Source organism: Emericellopsis cladophorae (genome assembly GCF_022114955.1).
Source record: "Emericellopsis cladophorae strain MUM 19.33 chromosome Unknown NODE_26_length_287487_cov_117_473679, whole genome shotgun sequence".
NCBI classification, from domain to species: Eukaryota; Fungi; Ascomycota; class Sordariomycetes; order Hypocreales; family Bionectriaceae; genus Emericellopsis; species Emericellopsis cladophorae.
In genome coordinates, this window is record NW_026250951.1 from 270,598 (window position 1) to 287,487 (window position 16,890).

Below are 16,890 nucleotides of genomic sequence, written 5' to 3' on the forward strand. Positions count from 1 at the left end.
AGTAAAGCGTGGTAAAGGAACATGTAAAGAGAGGAATCGGAAGATGATAACTTGGATAGCAGGTGAGCTCAAGTTGCTCAACCGCACTAAAGAGTAGAGGGCCTTCACATGACCGGGAGCCAGGCCCACGCGCATCGCGACTCGGACTGACGTCTGGCGCGACCCGCTGCGAGCTTGATAACACACCAGCAGTCACTTGCGGCTCGTCTTCGTCCCATTTACGTATATAGGAGTCGTCGCATCTAGTCCACAATGCCTCCAGGTATGTCCATCGACACATTACTGCTTCTCTTTCCTCTTGCGACGCCCTTCTGTACCCCTACAAAGTCTTCGCGCCGCTCCGCGCAAACGCGTCCACCTACCATTGCGCAACGCTTGTTGTAGCCTCTCTTCAACATGGCTTCCAGAAGACGCTCCAGATCAGGCACTTCTTCTTTTATCAAGGGTGCAACGGCTAAACATGTTTTTGCCGCAGCTTTAAGTGACTCCGAGTCCGACGCTGGCGTCGCTACTATTCCGACCCGCCCAGCTCCCGCGAATGGCTCAGCAGGCCCCAAGATTGTCGGCGGCCCGGACGCAGTAATCGACGACGAAGATTTGCCTGGCTCAGAAGGAGAGGAAGACAATGAGGATGAGGACGGCGAGGAGGAGGAGGATGTGTAAGGATACTAGGATCAACTTGCAGTGGCAGAACGCTGACCTAGTTGGACAGATTTGTCGTCGAGGCGATTAAAAAGCACATGGTTGATGAAGAGGTACGGCGGCTCCAGAGGACACGACGAATTGAGCGGCTGACAGGAGCAGGGCATCCTCCGATTCCAGGTGAAGTGGGAAGGCTACGAGAAGAAGGCGGACATGACGTGGGAGCCCGAAGAGAACCTGGAGTAAGCTCATCGCACGCGTGCACATGGGTTGCAAGCTGATTCGACGACAGGGAGGACGCAAGTGAGATCCTCAAGGAGTATTTTGCCAAAGTAGGCGGTCGGGATGCCATCCTTGCGCAACACGCAAAAGCCACCAAGGGGAAGAAGCGCGGGCGACAGTCCGCGGGCCCCAGCACATCGAAGCGCTCGAAGCGCGAAGCTCATCCCGATGAGGAGGACGCGCCGGCATCGAAGCCCAAGTCGTTCGTCCCGCCAGCAGGGTCATGGGAAGACGAAGTCGTTAGCATCGACGCGGCTGATGAAGATGGCAACGGCACCCTGACCATCTTTTTAAATTGGCAAAATGGCGCAAAGACGAAGCATCCTCCCAGCGTTGTCTACAAACGATGCCCACAAAAGGTGAACACTGGTCCGAAGAGAGAAGCTGGTACAGTGACTGACGGAGCTGCGCAGATGTTGCGTTTCTACGAGCGCCACGTGAAGATTGTGACCACTATGAAGAACGAGGCGGAGGAAAAGGTGCAGACGTTGACACAGGCCGAGGATGAGAACTAAGGAAGGGCGCGCTGCTGTGCATTTCGTTGCCTGGGACTAAAGCATGCTTGCAAGCGTTAATTATCTGGTTCGTGGCTGTTTTTGTACAATTGGGCGTGCTTGGAACGGCGCCGCTGTCTCAAATGTATAAGATCTTCAACGCGAACGAACGACTTCTCCTTCTTCCTGGAGCTACGGATACATGTACGTACCTTACAAGGCAATGGCCATCATCATCCGTGCAGCTCAACAACCCTCGGTGGGAGCATTGATTCGATTCATACCAGCCACACGTTTCAAAAGGTCGAGCAATCGTCACCCAAATGAGATTTCGGCGCCCAACCCCAAGCTCCAAGTTGAGGGAGCGATGGTTGGCCAATGAGAAGCTCATGCGGCCCCTGCATGACGGACGGGAAGCCCCGCTATGGCCCAGCCTTGCCATTTTAGCATTGCTGCCAGCTTTCGCACCCAAAAAGCCGGTGGCGGGGCAACCACCAATATAATGCGCCAGCCATCGCTTTGCACATTCCAGTCTCTCTTGCATCTTCTTGCCGATATCATCACTTGCCGCTAGACACTTGAACGAGACCTGCACGATTCTTCGAGACCAAAAAACTGAGTACTTTACTCAGCTGACATCTTCGCTGCTTGCAAAGAGTCACAGTCCTCTACGACCATCATCACCACACGACCCCACCACACACACGCTGTCGCTTCCAAGTTTGGGCTCAACTCGAGGCCTTCAACCAAGCGCAGCACCCAATTGCTACGCAACTGAGACGAGACAAGCCCAGCGACTCAGTTCGGCTCTCTCTCTCTTTTTCCAAGCCAACCCGAACCCGACACTTTCCCCCACAACCCTCACAGCCGCCATCATGGTCAAGAAGAACGATACCATCGCCATCATCATCATTGTGCTCTTCATCGTGCTCGCGCTCGTCAGCTTCGGTATCTGGTCACTGGTGCACCGCGTCCGCAAATCGATGAGCGTCACGTCAGCGTCAAGCAGCAGTAGTAGTTCAGAAGGGGCATAGTCCACGTCTACTTGGACTCATTTCCTCTTCTCATTCTGCATACTACACTACATGTACTGTACACGGCGACGACGGAGATCGATAATCAGGAGAATGGATGGCACATGGGCCACACACATGGGATACCACGGATCATGTTTTACGATTTTGGACAGCATTTAGGACGATGGATAGGGCAACTGTATTAGAGACATGGGCATGGCGTTATGAGGATACGGCGCATTTGCGGGAGCGGACATTTAGAGTAGTCCCATGAGAGTCACGCGGAGAATTGGTTGATGAATGGATTGGATAGGCAATTGGCGAATTGATGGTTGCTATTGGGAAACTACTGAGAGTAGCGGAAATATCAGCAATAACAAGCTTGAATCACAGCGGTCATTTCTTAGGCAACTTAGATTCCTTGACCGAAGTAGGCGCTTTTCAACGCAAGTGAATGCACGTCAGATGTCCACGCAAGCCGTACCGCGTAAGTAATTAAGTCACCCGGGGATTTCGCGACGCGAATCTCCTGCCAGCTCGGAGATACGCACCATGAGCTGGGATGCCTCCACAACATAGAGACCACGAGGTACGCGCACAAAAGGCCCAGGCCGCTCCTCTTCTCAGTACTATAGTTCTGCAATACATTGCAAACACCTATTGACTGATTTTGCCTCCCACAGGCGACGCCGCAGCCGTCCTTTCACCTCGTGGCCGACGCGTTGATTATCTTATCAATCCCGGTGCCTCCACCGGCAGTGCGGCACACGCTTGTCTCAGCATCAATCTATCAATCAAACGTCCGGTTCGGACTTGGCGGCGGCGCGGTTCGCGTCATTTGTCGGTCGGGCCCCCTCCGCGCAATTTCTCAGCGTCCGTCCCACCATGCCGAATTCTTCGTCTTCTTCTTCAACACCATTTTCTGCTCCCTTTTCCTCCTCCTCCTCCTCCTCCATCCCACTACGGCCCCAACCACTCGGATACAAAATGGCCGGCACGTTAAAGTCGTTATCGTCATGGGTCCGGGGCAAAGACGTCAGCACCAACGACGCCCAGGCTGCGGCGCTATTCCCCAAGGTCGATCCCGCCGTCGACGGCGAGGCGTGCCTGCACGACTGCGACTCGTGCACGATCCGGTACCCGCGCAAATTTGAGATTGACGAGGAGGACGACCTGTACGGGCAGGTCCAGGCGTGGAGCACGCACATGCTTGTCGCGACGGGCAAGACGGACTGGGTGCGGGACGTCGCCGACGAGGAGGGCAGTGTGATGCAGGCGGCCGCCAAGGCGGACGTGCCGAGTAATGGGGTGCGTTGCTTGGCTCTTTGCTGCTAGTCTAGGTCTGCGGGTGAAGCTGACGTTGGAGGAACAGACATTGAAGCTGTCCGCGTCCAACATGCCCACGCCCCACGACACGAGCGACTACTCGGAACCGACGACGATCCTCCTCCTCCCCGCCTTCACATATGTCGACAACGTCCTCCCGAGAAACGTGCCCACGTTAATAGACTCCATCATATCACATGCGCCGACGACCGAGTCGCCGCTCGACACACCGTTCACACCACAGGCCGTCGAGGGCATGATCCCGCGCGACTGTCCACACGGCGCGGTCATCCTCATGTGCAGCCACCGGACGCGCGACGCGCGCTGCGGACAGAGCGCGCCGCTGCTGAAGAAGGAACTGGAGCGGCATCTGCGGCCGCTGGGTCTGCAGAGGGATATGCATGATGAAAGACCGGGCGGTGTGGGGATATACTTTATAAATCACGTCGGCGGGCACAAGTACTCGGCGAATGTGATGATATACCGACGGAGAAACGCTTTTGGACAAGACTCAGCACCTAAGGGCGCGTCCTCGCATGGGGATGGAAATGGAAATGGACAAGCAGAAGAGCATGTGGATGGTGGTGCCGCGCAGGGGATATGGTTGGCGCGCGTGCGACCGGAGGACTGCGAGAATCTCATACGGTATACGGTGCTCCAGGGCAAGGTGGTCAAGCCAGAGAAGCAGCTGCGTGCTGGGTTTGACCGTGCGAGAGGTGTGATGAGCTGGTGACGGCGGACTGGCTGCTCCCTTGGACTGGAAGAATGGGCCAAGGAGGTAGAGTGAGGAAGAGAGGATTCTCAGAACAGGCGACTCATGCACAACAAAGGGGATGGGAGGGACGGAACCTTTGGGGATGAATACCTTGAGCCCACAGAGGAACCCCTCGTGGACTGGCTCATGTGAGGAAGGCAGCGATGCGACGCTTCAAGGAGCTGTCTTTATCAGCGTAGATGAGCATGGCAGATTAGCACGGCAGGGCGAGCGGAGCTTGTACGAATAGAGCAGTCTGGTCGTCGAGCGTTGCTCTGGGTCGGCAGTTGTGTGAATCAGCCTGTGGGAGTGTCGGTTGATAGGCTTGACAGCCGTGGTCACCGAGTGCCTCGACGTTGAATAAATCAGGCACTCGGTGTTTTCAGCTTGCGTCCCGTGGCCCGTGATACATGTTCTCTTGGGTAGAGGGTAGCTCCAGTGTATGTGGGCAGTGCGCGCTTCTTCAACAAATGCCTCGCCGACGGTCCTGGCCGAGTATGTCGGTCGACCAGAGAGAGCGTGCAGGCAGCAGCAAGTCATCGTCAGGGGTAATTGCCTATAGGGTCGCGGAGACGAAGGAGAGGCAACCGAGTCCTGAATGGGAAGCTGAAAGGTCGCCGAAGGGATCGGCGTCGGGCCTGTTTGTGCGATGGAGTGAACGACGAGAAGAGCTTGCGAGCTTGCAGGCACTTCACAGCAGCGAAGCCTTTTGTGCTCATTGTGTTTCAGACACTGGAGTCGTTATTCTGTAGCTGTAGATGAACCGATGAAGTAGAGAGAACTAATTACTGAAGAGACTCCCCCTTGGCGCTTCTTGAATGAGAGACACATTCCAAGTTTCCAATGCGAGACGCATTGTTTGGCACGCACACGTCGACTCCGTGTCACAACCTCGTGGATAGGGAACATTCGAGTGCCGCCGAGATGTGCTACTTTATTATCAAGCTTAGACTCACGAATGGGAACCACGAGCCGTCGTTGTACGTATTGGGTGCCGCGCACTTGGCTTGGTATGGCCGACGGCGGCGGAACAGGGATGTGAATTGACAGGGGTCTGTCGGTCTCTGTCCGGCAGTTGACGGTGAGGTCTCGACGTCTCGCAGCTCACACCTAAGAGGGAAGGATGGACGACCTAGGTAAGGATGAATGTGTGATGAGCCATGGGCCGGAGAGCAACGCAACGTGCGACAACCATTGACACCACGACAATGGTCAATGAGCAAAGATCCGGATGTGATATCGGCATTCCATCGATGCAGAGTGGATCTTGGACAAGCTTTTGCCAATGCGGGCGTCGCAGCTTGGCGAGATCTGACGTTGGGGCTCCAGCCTCCAGCCTCCAATCTCCAGACTGAATGGACGCTGCGTCCATCTCCACGATGACAGACAGCACTTTCTGGAAGAGGACAAGTTGTTGCACAACGACGACGATAACGCACTTGACCACTGCCACTGTCGCACTGCCGGGTCCAGTCGCGCGTCTGAACACCTCGGGCCTTTTCCAGCTTCCAGTCGGTCGAGTCGACTCAATGAATGGCATGACTTCATCGAGGTCGAGGTGACCCCCACCCGCTCACCCAGCCTCCATTTTGAACGGAGGCGATTGGCAAAACGGCATCTCGCTTTGTTCCGTAGGCCAGACTCCAGAGGCCGCAGGTGGCTGGACAGTCGGAAAGACTGACAGCGAGGCAGTGATCCGCGCCAGTGATGACGACGGCCTGGATCCAGATGCCTCAGCCTCCGCACATTGTAGGCCCCAGCCACAGACGGAGGGACAGGAATTCTGCACATCATACCGTAAATAGATGTAACCATGGCTGTAACGGACGACGCCTCTGGGGCCAACCGTCCACGTCCGTGGGCGACGATCGTGCTAGCGCGGGTGGACCCTGCAAGCCAAGTTTTTTTGATACCCTGCCAAGGCGGCTGCTGGCCATCTTGGCTTCGAGCCTTCGACGACGTGACGACGTCTAGGGCTTTTTGGGACTTTCTGGAAGAAGGCCTGCAGGTTGCTGTCGTAATTGTACCAGTTGGGCGACCCGAGGGAAGATCTGCAATCGGGGACATGGATCGATCCCCTTGCGCTTGTGTGCATCTGGAGCGGTCGGTCTTTTGCGCTTCCGTGGCAGAGAGAGCATTCGGGCGGCACTGGGAGGTAACCAGCCGACGTCGACGACGGAAATATTTTGTTCCTCGCGACTTGGAGCCGCGTACATCATAATGCTAGCCCCCACCATCAACATGGCGCCGACCACATGACACGCAAGCAGGCAGACGCCACATGTCAAACAACTGCGTGAAGGCAGTGGGCCACCTACACGTATGGGAGGGAGGAGATCATCAGGCACTTCTTCATCAAAACTCGCGGGGCTGAGGAGGCTGTTCCTGTCCGTCCGTGTACGTACAGTAACGTCAGGCTCCCAAAGTGCCGGACAAGGATGGTGTGGGACACCACCACCACCACCACCACCCGGTCGACAGGATCCATCTCCTGGCGCTACTGCAAAGGGTCCCTTGAGGCTTGAAGAGCTCCATGTCAACCTCGTTGTTTTGTGCTGTGACGATCTGATCAAGACAGAGAGCACTGGGCAAGTGATCACCATCTGCTCCAGCCATGTCTTTTCTTGTCTGCACTGACTGACTATAAGTTTCCTTGTCTTCGTCCTGATTGCCTCTGCTCACCATTACTCGGCAACACAAGCAAAGACCACCCAAATCAACATCACACAGGCCAGCCCCTATCTTGAATATTGCCTCGTCTCCTCCCTCCTTGCACAGCTCTCGGTATCGCCTGTTCCGCACCACACCTGAAGGAGCCCTCCCGCCGAACGATCTGTTTATCTATCCATCCACACGCTACAGGCACACTCACCCACCCTGGTCACCGTCCAACACTGGGAGTGCACCGTCACATCCATCCTCCACTCGCACCCCCCGGCAGGCAAACCGGAAGCAAGGTCTCGTTGAATCATTCTCAAGTGGATGGCCCTCGTCGATTCAACTTATCCATAAAGCCAAGACGCCCCTCCCGACCCATCTCTGGTCGTCTCGATTCTTCTCAGATACGTACTTCGATTCGACTACTCCACTGTATCATCTCTTGTCCGTGCCGGTCACGACGCTCACCTCTCTTTCCACAACAACGAGTTTGCTCAGCAATTTTCACACACAGCACTCACCATGAAGATAACCGGCTTTGTCATCGCCCTGGCTGCGTCCGCCTCCGCCATTCCCTTCAAGATGGCCGACTACACAGCTCCTCGTGGTTTGTCTCCACTCTGGCTTCAACAACAACAACAACGAGCACCCTGACTAACACATTATCAACAGCCGTCGAGGCCCCCGAGGTCCGCCCACGCCACAGCTACCCCTACCATGCCCCCGGCAACCTCACAGCCCGTGCCTTCGGCCGGTACAACGAGACGGACAGGCCTCACCACGGCAAGCCCACCGTCGTCGTCGACAAGCGTGCCTTTACGCCCGAGAGCCAACCGGACCAGCAGGACAAGCCGTACCACAACGGCATCGTCGGTGGTCGCCACTGGGGCCCCAGGAACCAAACCTACCACGCATGAGAGCGGAGTGGGGAAGGATAGACAAGGGGTTGGCGTTTTTCTCTTTTGCGCAGATCGAGCTCATGGATGGAATGGATCGAGCAGATTGAGGACAGAATGAACGGGGCAAGAGATCAACGATACCGTGGTCGTTGCTACGACTGATTTTGCTTTTTTGCGTTTGCTGCTCGCTGTCTTGCTTGCTGTAGATAGATTTGATGAATTTGAGCGACTGTCCTAGACGTGTACACACGCGGCTTGGCCACACTGTGAACAGGTGACAGATTCCGGATAGCAATGAAACAGCCTCGTAGATTTGCATTCCCAGCAAGCTTGGCTTGACTTGTCATTGGCCTTGGCATTGATCTGTCCAAGCCAGCTGCGCCGCCGGCACTTGCGCTTCTACGGACCGATTGCCGGACCACTAGTCTAGTGGTCCGGGCCAACGCTTAACTTAGGGTGAGCGACCTAGAGCAACGGAGAAAAACGTTGCGATTGAAGAATTGGTACTATACTATTTGCTCGTGTTCTCCCTGCTGAATGTAGGTACCCAACCTTCACGTCCACCACCAAAGGGTCCGGTCAATCCATCCCCAACGTAGCGACGATGACTTCACAAGCGGCCACACGCTGCCGCAGGATCACCGTCTGATCCACACATGATTGACTCTTCCTGTCGAACGCTCTGCAGGACATTGCTGGACATGCTCATTACACTGCGTCGCGTATTCTGAAACGGAGGCGCGGACATCTGTCGCCCGATCCTTCCAGACGTCACCTCGCCCAGATCGCCGTCACGACGATGCAATCATGCAACCCCTGCCGCATCAAGCCTCGCAACCCTTCTTGCAGCCTCTTCCCTAGGGGTCCCCTCCTCCCCTGCGCCACGACCCTGCTTCTCACTCTCCAAACTACGGATTATAGGATCGCAGGCCTAGTGTCTGGAGGGAGTACCTTGTTGCAGACGCACGCGCAATCCCTCGGGTGTCGCTCATCAGTCAAGGCTTCATTCTCAGAACCGCATGATTGCGCACACCTACGTGCATGTGCGGCTCTGCGCGGACACGGACGTAGTACTACGTCAGTCGAGCGTCTCACCTCCAGTAACAGCTTACCCTGCAGTCAGATAAAAACTAATACATTCATTGTGACTCCATATCGTCCCGTTCCCGCTCACGTACCGTTACATATTCTTCTTGCGCGCCTCATCGTAGCCCTCCTCCTCACTGTCCCCACCCTCATCATCATCCTCAGGCCCCGTCTCCATCTTGTGAACCTTGTCAGACCGCCGCCGCCTATCCTTCATGGCCGCGCGAATCTTGCGACTCGCCTCGTCAAAGCCCTCTTTAGAATCCAGGCTCGTAAAACCCGTAATGGGGAAGCCACTCGAGCCAAAGCCGCCCCCGCTGCTGCTGGAGCGCGAGCGGCTGCGGGACCGCGACGGCGGCCGCGTGGAGAAGATGCCCACGTGGCCAATGTTGCTGAACGAGTCGTGCCGGGGCAGTTGGCGGCTGGACTGTGTGGTGGCGCGTCGGGACAGCGCGGGAGGCGTCTCGACCTCGAAGCCGCCCTGGCTGGACTGGTCGCTGTCCTGCCGGCGGTGACCGCTGCTGCTGCTGCTGGCCGGCGCGCCGCCTTCCTCCACCTTGAGGGGTCCGGGGACGAGACGCGTCTTGTCAAAGTCGGGGAACATCTCCGGGCCGAGGGTGTTGATGAGCTCCGTGACCTCGGAGCTCAGCTCGGCGCGGCGATTCCGTAGGCGGTGAATGTTGTAGCCGGACATGGGCGAGAGACAGAGGAGGAGGGGCCGCAGCGACTTGAAAATGTCCATGCCGACCTCGCCGAAGCGCAGGGCGGCAAAGGTGATGCCGACCATGGCGGGCCAGACGAGGCAGTAGACGAGCCAGAGGGGCACCCAGCCCGGGACGTGGCCCCAGAGGCGGTCGTGCCAGACCTTGGCGACGATGAGGGTGGAGTAGAAGTGGTAGAGCGTGGGCGCGAAGCCGAGGGCGACGAGGATCTTCCACGTGGCCATGACATCGCGCCCCTGGATCTTGACGGTGGAGCCGGCCAGGGCGGTCTTGGCCTTTTGGCGGCTGATGATCTTGGTGGCGATGAAGACGGGCGCGAAGAGCGTCAGGCCGGGGACGGTGGCGAGGAAGAGGAGGAGCAGCTTGATGGAGCGGTAGACGGTGAGGAAGATGACCTTGAAAATGGACATGCGGGCGTACTGGACCTGGTGGTCCTTGAGGTTGAGGTAGCGCAGCTGCTGGTTGTAGGTCTTGACGTCCTTGGAGAGCTTGGCGATGCGGGGGTCGTCCTTGTACTTCTCGTAGCCCTTGCAGAGGCGCCTGTTCATCTCGATGACGACGGGCAGCGGCAGCTTCTTGCCCGTCGGGTTGTAGAGACGGCGCGCGGCCTGGATCATCATGAGCGTGTCGTAGTCGGGCGCCGAGACGGTGACCGAGTTGAGGGCCTGGTAGACGGTGTCGAGGACCTGGCCAATGGCCTCGCGGCGGCTGTTGTTGCGGTACTGGTCGACGACGTACTTGGGGATCTCGACAGGGGTGCCAAACTCAATCACGGCGCGCGAGCGGAACTTGTGCGCGTGGAAGTAGTTCATGCCGACGGGCACAATCTTGAGGCCGCAGTCGGGGGACTCGGCGAGGGTGCCGAGGGCCATGATGGCGACGCCGGCCTTGAGGGGCAGTAGCTCGGTGCGATCGTGGCTGCCGCCCTCGGGGAAGATGCCCACGCAGCCGCCGCTGCGGAGGCGCGCAAAGACGGCCTCGTAGACCTTTGTCTGGTCCGTGTGCGGGGCCAGCTTGAACTTTGTGCCCTCGAAGCCGTCGGCGCAGCCCTTGCGGCTCTTGTCGGTAAAGTTGCCGTCCTCGTCGACGTCGTCGCGCCCCGTCAGCTGCTCCATGGCCAGCTTGCCCTTGAAGGGGCGCTTGATGCGGACCTCCTCAGGGCTCAGGATCTGAGCAATGTCGACGTTGGCGCCCGTGGTCTTCTTGCCCGAGGGCAGGAAGAGCATGCCCTGGACCTCACCCTCGCCCTGGCCAAACTTAGTGCCGACGCCGCGGACAAGAGTCGGGTCGTTGATGGGGTCGGGAAGGTAGATGCGGCCGGTGGCGGGCTTGGCGGCGTCCTGGGCGCGACCGACGGGGACGGCGCCGACCTGGCGCGAGCCCCAGCCGATGAAGCCATGAACGGACTTTTGGGCGATAAGGAGAGAAACGCGGCGGTTGGCCTCCTGGCGCAGGACACGCTGGAGCAGGAGGGCGTCGACGAATTGGTTGGCGTGGGGGGCGGCGACGAAGAGGACGGGGCCGGACTGGGGCACGCGCCAGGAGCCGCGGGGGACGACCTCGCGGAAGAAGGTGTCAACGAGGTTGCCGATGATGTAGAGGAAGAGGTCGTACTTCCAGTTGACCATGGGATAGAGCTCCTTCTCGTGCTTCTTGGTCTTGGGCTTGGTGGTCGCGGTGTTGTCATTGCGGTGCGGGGTAGTGGCCAGCGCGCCTCTGTCGTGTGCGTCCGCCTGCGCTGGCTGCTGCTCAGGCTGAGACGCCGCCATGTTCGAATTCGCGAGGGAGGGGGGACGTTCGATGTGATGCGATGGGGAGGGGAGGGGAGGCGGCGTGCGGTCGCGAGGCCCAGCGACGGGCGCGTGGGTATTGATGGTTGGGCAGGGCAGGGTGCGCCGGGTTGGTCGGACGGACTGGCGGATCTATAAGTTATTAATGATTGGGGAACCCTGAGGACGAGACTAGAGGCGGCTCGGCTGGGCTGGGCTGATCCCCGGGTCTCGGATGATGGCTGGAGCTGGTGCTGGAGCTGGTGCTGCGAAAGCTTGTTGAATTGGGGTGAAGGGTAAATAAAGTAGCTGCTTGGATTTGTTGGTTATTGGAGTGAGGGTGAATCCGCAGTCCTCCCCCAGAAGTCTGCAGACAGAACTTTTCGACCCAGCGCCGATCACATGCAAATCAAGAGGGATGGAGCAGGCAAATAATATTCAAAAGACTTGGCTGATCCTTGCTGCTCCATTGACACTCGAGACTCGAGACTCGAGACTCGCGAGAGAAGAAGAGCAGGTGGTCGGTGCTCACTGCTTGGCGGCCCAAGTTATGTCGCCCCTGCGTCGGCCGTCCCGTCGCCCGCCTATCGTCGGGGCGTGGTCGATGCAGGCAGGTATTGTACGTAAGTCTAGGAGACTGGACTGGAACGCGACCCATTAATACATTAGGAATGAGAATTCCTTGGAATTCCTGGCAATGAAGGTGCGTGTAAGTTGTAGCTCCAAATTTCCCCTGATCACAACGCACGAGGCATGTAGCCAGCCAGCCAAGCCAAGCCTTCCTTACCGTGCCTTGTCTGTGACGCGTCACCAGAGGAGCAGCCCCGTCGCGACTTGACGTTGAATCAGCTAGAACCTTTCTACAAGCGCCCAAGTTCTGATTGTCTATCTCCTGCGTACTTCCTGAGTGGCCGACAAGCAAAGGAAGACTGCAAAGCATTGACAGCTCCGCCAGTGGGGTCAGCGCCGGGGGCCCGGGAAGAAGCGGACGCCATGGTCCATCCCGGACGGAGATCCCGGCGTCGTGGATCCTTGGGTCGACGACCACACTTCTCATCCTCGTCTCCCCGCACGGGAAGCAAGCAGCAAGCACAGGTGTACCATGGCCATGGCCAAAGCAAGCACCGGAACCAACGGTTGCCGTGCTCCAGCATCCACGACGTGGATCAGCTTTGTGCGTCCGGCACCGTTCAAGTCATCTGATGCCTGGTTCGACTGGCTCATGTCGATCAGCATCACCATACTGCCCCAGGACGCAAGCAAGTCTGTGAACTGGCGGCATATAGTATACAGGCCCCGCCTCGGTTTCCCAACATACGACAGCGGACAGCGTATACGACAATCCTCATCATGCTGCCTCTGGCGGTAGCATCAATCGTCAACTCCCAGCTCTCCTTGCTCCCGCACCACCCACACTCTCCCGAGGACATCCCCCCTCTGTCCCGCTGGGAAGACTTTGCCGCCTCTCAGAACCGGACACTCTGTCTCCATGCCCAGCACCGTCTAGTACTTTGGCGGCCGCCACGTCCGCCTCGACGGCCACGGCCAGGTCTGGTACGACTGGGCCCGTGGACGCGACAACCTCGCCCGCCGGCTCATGATGATCAACTGGCGCCACCTCCACGCCTCCGTCATCACCAACCCGCGCTTCGTCCAGGCCCAGATGTGGACCATGGCCACCACCTGGTCCCACGACCTCCTCTTCGACGCCATCTACAGCAACAACACCAGCAACAGCAACAGCGCCCACTCGACCCTCAACACGGACGGCATCGACACCATCGACTCGGACGACGGCGCATGGCGTCACGCTCGCTGCTTCATTGCGCTGCGCGGGGGGCGGTGCAGGATGTACGAACATTACTGTCGAGGACTTTTCCGTTGTCACGGGCGATACGAAGAAGCCCTTGACGGAGTCGTATTGCGCCAACGTCCACAATTCGTCAGGGTTTGAGTGTGAGCCGTTTCCTGAGGGCAAGGTGGCAGACGAGCTGGCTGGTCTGGTATGAGTGATGCGCCGCGTTGTAGTGATAGCCCCCTTGCATTCAATGACATCTGTGTTTCCTTGATAATCATGCAGCCTCACCGTTTCGCTCTTCGTTTCCCCTTCCTGTCAGAAACGCTCGCCGTGCCCCCTTGCACTTCCCCTTCACTCAGCTGCCCTCCGCTCTCCATCTCTTTCAGCTTCTCCTGCCCGGAGATGAACATGGACAGGTCGCGGTTCATCTCCTTCAGCTCGGTGTTCTCTGTCCTGAGCGCCTCCAGCTGTTTGCGTGTCGTCTCACCCTCCGTGTTCAAGTGCTCGATACGCTTCATCAGCCCCTCGTTGATCTGCTTCTCTTCTTGCACGGTTTTCCCCAGGCTGCGCGCCAACTCCTGGCTCTTGTTGGCCTTTGTCCTCTCGCGCTCCAGATCACGCTCGAGCTGGGGGATGGTGTGCTTCGTCAGGGCGCTGTACTTCGCCTCCAGCTCGCCCAGTCGCTCCATCGCCTTGGTGCTCTGTGCAGCAGAGTTCTCTGCTGCCGCGGTGGCCATGGACGCCTTGTCGACCGCCTTGTTCATGAGACCCTCAAAGTACGCCCGCTGCGACTCCAACTGGCTCGATATGAGATGTGAATACTCAAATCCGATGTTGTCCAGCTTGGAGCGTGGAACGACATCCTCATTCGGCAGCTGCTGATGCTGTTCTTGGCCCGACGGTCCACTCCTGTTGGGTAGTTCGACGACTTTGCCGTCGCCCTTGTCACGTATCAATCGATGCACCCACATGTCGCCAGCATAGTCCCACACATGCTGCGTCTCCAGCTCGAGAGCAAAGTTGTGCGCAGTGTCCTTCCAGTGCGCCTTGGCATGGGCGCCCTTGTACCGCCCACAGCCGACGTGCCCGCAGATCAGGCATATCCACAAGTCGTCCGTGCTGTCACACACGGCACATAGGTTTGATACCGAGGAGCCGAACGGTTGCGTTTCAGGGCTTGCTGCTGCCTCGTCTTCGTCTTGGGCTGCGCCTGTGAAACGGCAAACAGGGCAGCCCTGCCCTCTCCAGTTCTGCAAACATGTACAGTGAAAGACGTGCGAGCAGGGTATCGTCATCAGGCCACTCGTCTCGTCCATGCGCTCTAGGCAAACGGGACACGTCGGCAGCTCGACAAGACTCGGCGTTGGCGGCGGCAAGGGTCGCAGAGAGCTTGAGATTGAAGACGAGACGCTGTTGGATATACTCGCTGTCGATAGTCCCGGCGTTTCGAACGTGATCTTTTTAACGCATACGGCGTGGCATATTTGTGGCTGCCAACAATCGTCAATACATCGCCCACGCCGCAGAACAAAGAGGCACTCACGTCCATCCGGTTAAATATCTTGCCATCAAATGCCCTCCTCCACGCTCTCGCTCTCGCGGCATCCCGAAACTGCAACAGCACCATGTATCGGTTCATCCGCGACGTCATGACCATTCGGCAGTGGCTAATGTACTTTGTCCACTCCTCGCCCAGGAACACAACTAGATCGGCCGGGCTCATGTAGAATGGCACAGCTGGGATGCACATGGTCGTACACTCCTCCGCGTCGTCTATGGCCTCCTGCGCAGCGCCTGCACCGCTTAGCGAGGGTGTCTCCTCGCCCTCTCTGTAGAAATGGACCACTCCCCAGCCCACCTCTGTGTTCTTTGTCACAACGGGTAGAAGCTCTGCTTTCGTGGCAGCACCGCTGCCCGCAGGGCCCAGCTCGGGCGCCGGTCCCGCCGCCATGGCGAGATCAACCGTCAGGAGACTCACGCGTCCGAAACGCCAGTCTTGTACAGCAGTATCGGGTTTCAATCCTGCGTCGGCCGTGGGGAGAGGATAGCTTGTAGTTCGCGCCAACAAGTGCCGTTCAGATTCAGATAGTCGCCCACCCGCTCGCTCGACTCTGCTTCCAACTGCGCCGGACCCAGTATTCACGGGAGACGACGAGCTCGCAGGACCAGATGATCTCCGGCCAAGCTGTGGTTGTTCGTCGCGTATGGGAATGGTTTGCGTCGTTTGCCTGTCGACCCGTGGATGACTCGGAAAGCTCTCGTCGAACACGTCCGCATGACCTGGCGGCAGCCAAAACTCGTCGGTAGTCCCAGCTAGTGCTGTGAGAGATGGTGGTTCGTTCGGGGTGGGCGAGGTATACAGCTCGAATTTGAGGTGGTAGAAGTAGGAAGGCATGGGCGCATGTGTGAAGCTGAAAGCTGCGACACTGGTTCACGGCGGTATGAAACGATCTCGTGGATGTAATGAAGAAAGGCGCCTGACCATAGCGTAAGTCCCAGGAAGCCGCGCGAGAGGCTTTGCAAGAGAAAAGTCAAGGTAAATCGTTCTTTGGGAAGTGGAGGAAGGAGCCACACTGGAGTCGACCTCACGCCGCCCCACTTGCGAGAGAGAATGTGGTAGCTAATCACCCGGAAGCGACGGCTTTGTCCTAGGTACCTTACTGATCGACAATCACATAACGAATCCATGATATTCAAGTGCAGACGGGGACTATTGTCTGATTCGGCACCATCCGTAAAAGATGGCGAAACTATGCTAAGAGGTCATAACTGCTCCCATCGTGCAGTCCCATATCAAGTCGAATTCCAAAACGCCATCGTGTCAATCATGCTCGCCACCTACTGGCCACCGCGCAGACGCAACACCAGGTGAAGGGTCGATTCCTTCTGGATATTGTAGTCCGAGAGGGTGCGACCGTCTTCCAATTGCTTACCAGCAAAGATGAGGCGTTGCTGGTCAGGAGGAATACCCTCCTTGTCCTGAATCTTGCTCTTCACGTTGTCGATAGTGTCGGATGACTCAACCTCCAGTGTAATAGTCTTGCCTGTCAGGGTCTTGACGAAGATTTGCATACCACCACGCAGACGGAGCACCAGGTGGAGTGTTGACTCCTTCTGGATGTTGTAATCGGAGAGAGTGCGGCCATCCTCGAGTTGCTTGCCGGCAAAAATTAGACGCTGTTGATCGGGAGGAATACCCTCCTTGTCTTGAATTTTGCTCTTCACGTTGTCAATCGTGTCGGATGACTCAACCTCCAGCGTGATAGTCTTTCCAGTGAGTGTCTTGACGAAAATCTGCATACCACCACGGAGGCGGAGGACGAGATGGAGAGTGGACTCCTTCTGGATGTTGTAGTCGGAAAGAGTGCGGCCATCCTCAAGCTGCTTGCCGGCGAAAATCAGGCGCTGCTGGTCGGGAGGGATGCCCTCCTTGTCCTGGATCTT

The 16,890-nt window shown here is 57.7% G+C and overlaps 7 protein-coding genes across 7 annotated transcripts; 4 read left to right on the forward strand and 3 right to left on the reverse strand.

Moving 5' to 3' along the window:
• Positions 1-252: 252 nt before the first annotated feature.
• Positions 253-1,439, forward strand: J7T54_003164 (chromo domain-containing protein; the record flags this gene model as incomplete). The annotated part of the gene is made up of 6 exons (XM_051506978.1): positions 253-262; positions 476-659; positions 713-755; positions 805-884; positions 935-1,283; positions 1,338-1,439. 6 exons carry the CDS (start codon positions 253-255, stop codon positions 1,437-1,439), a joined length of 768 nt encoding a protein of 255 aa, XP_051361878.1.
• A 1,982-nt stretch (positions 1,440-3,421) lies between these two features.
• On the forward strand, positions 3,422-4,667 carry J7T54_003165 (sucrase/ferredoxin domain containing protein; the record flags this gene model as incomplete). The annotated part of the gene is made up of 3 exons (XM_051506979.1): positions 3,422-3,742; positions 3,807-4,467; positions 4,591-4,667. 3 exons carry the CDS (start codon positions 3,422-3,424, stop codon positions 4,665-4,667), a joined length of 1,059 nt encoding a protein of 352 aa, XP_051361879.1.
• Positions 4,668-7,694: 3,027 nt separating this feature from the next.
• On the forward strand, positions 7,695-8,089 carry J7T54_003166 (uncharacterized protein; the record flags this gene model as incomplete). The annotated part of the gene is made up of 2 exons (XM_051506980.1): positions 7,695-7,779; positions 7,845-8,089. 2 exons carry the CDS (start codon positions 7,695-7,697, stop codon positions 8,087-8,089), a joined length of 330 nt encoding a protein of 109 aa, XP_051361880.1.
• A 1,162-nt stretch (positions 8,090-9,251) lies between these two features.
• J7T54_003167 (putative acyltransferase -like protein) lies at positions 9,252-11,648 on the reverse strand (the record flags this gene model as incomplete). The annotated part of the gene is made up of 1 exon (XM_051506981.1): positions 9,252-11,648. One exon carries the CDS (start codon positions 11,646-11,648, stop codon positions 9,252-9,254), a length of 2,397 nt encoding a protein of 798 aa, XP_051361881.1.
• A 697-nt stretch (positions 11,649-12,345) lies between these two features.
• On the forward strand, positions 12,346-13,657 carry J7T54_003168 (uncharacterized protein; the record flags this gene model as incomplete). The annotated part of the gene is made up of 4 exons (XM_051506982.1): positions 12,346-12,357; positions 12,604-12,915; positions 13,156-13,453; positions 13,497-13,657. 4 exons carry the CDS (start codon positions 12,346-12,348, stop codon positions 13,655-13,657), a joined length of 783 nt encoding a protein of 260 aa, XP_051361882.1.
• Positions 13,658-13,730: 73 nt separating this feature from the next.
• J7T54_003169 (uncharacterized protein) lies at positions 13,731-15,397 on the reverse strand (the record flags this gene model as incomplete). The annotated part of the gene is made up of 2 exons (XM_051506983.1): positions 13,731-14,696; positions 14,990-15,397. The coding sequence occupies 2 exons, from the start codon at positions 15,395-15,397 to the stop codon at positions 13,731-13,733; spliced, it is 1,374 nt and encodes a 457-aa protein (XP_051361883.1).
• Positions 15,398-16,284: 887 nt separating this feature from the next.
• On the reverse strand, positions 16,285-16,890 carry J7T54_003170 (divalent heavy-metal cations transporter; the record flags this gene model as incomplete). Its single annotated transcript, XM_051506984.1, has 1 exon — positions 16,285-16,890. A coding segment is annotated over one exon (606 nt), but the record flags the coding sequence as incomplete, so codon positions are not given.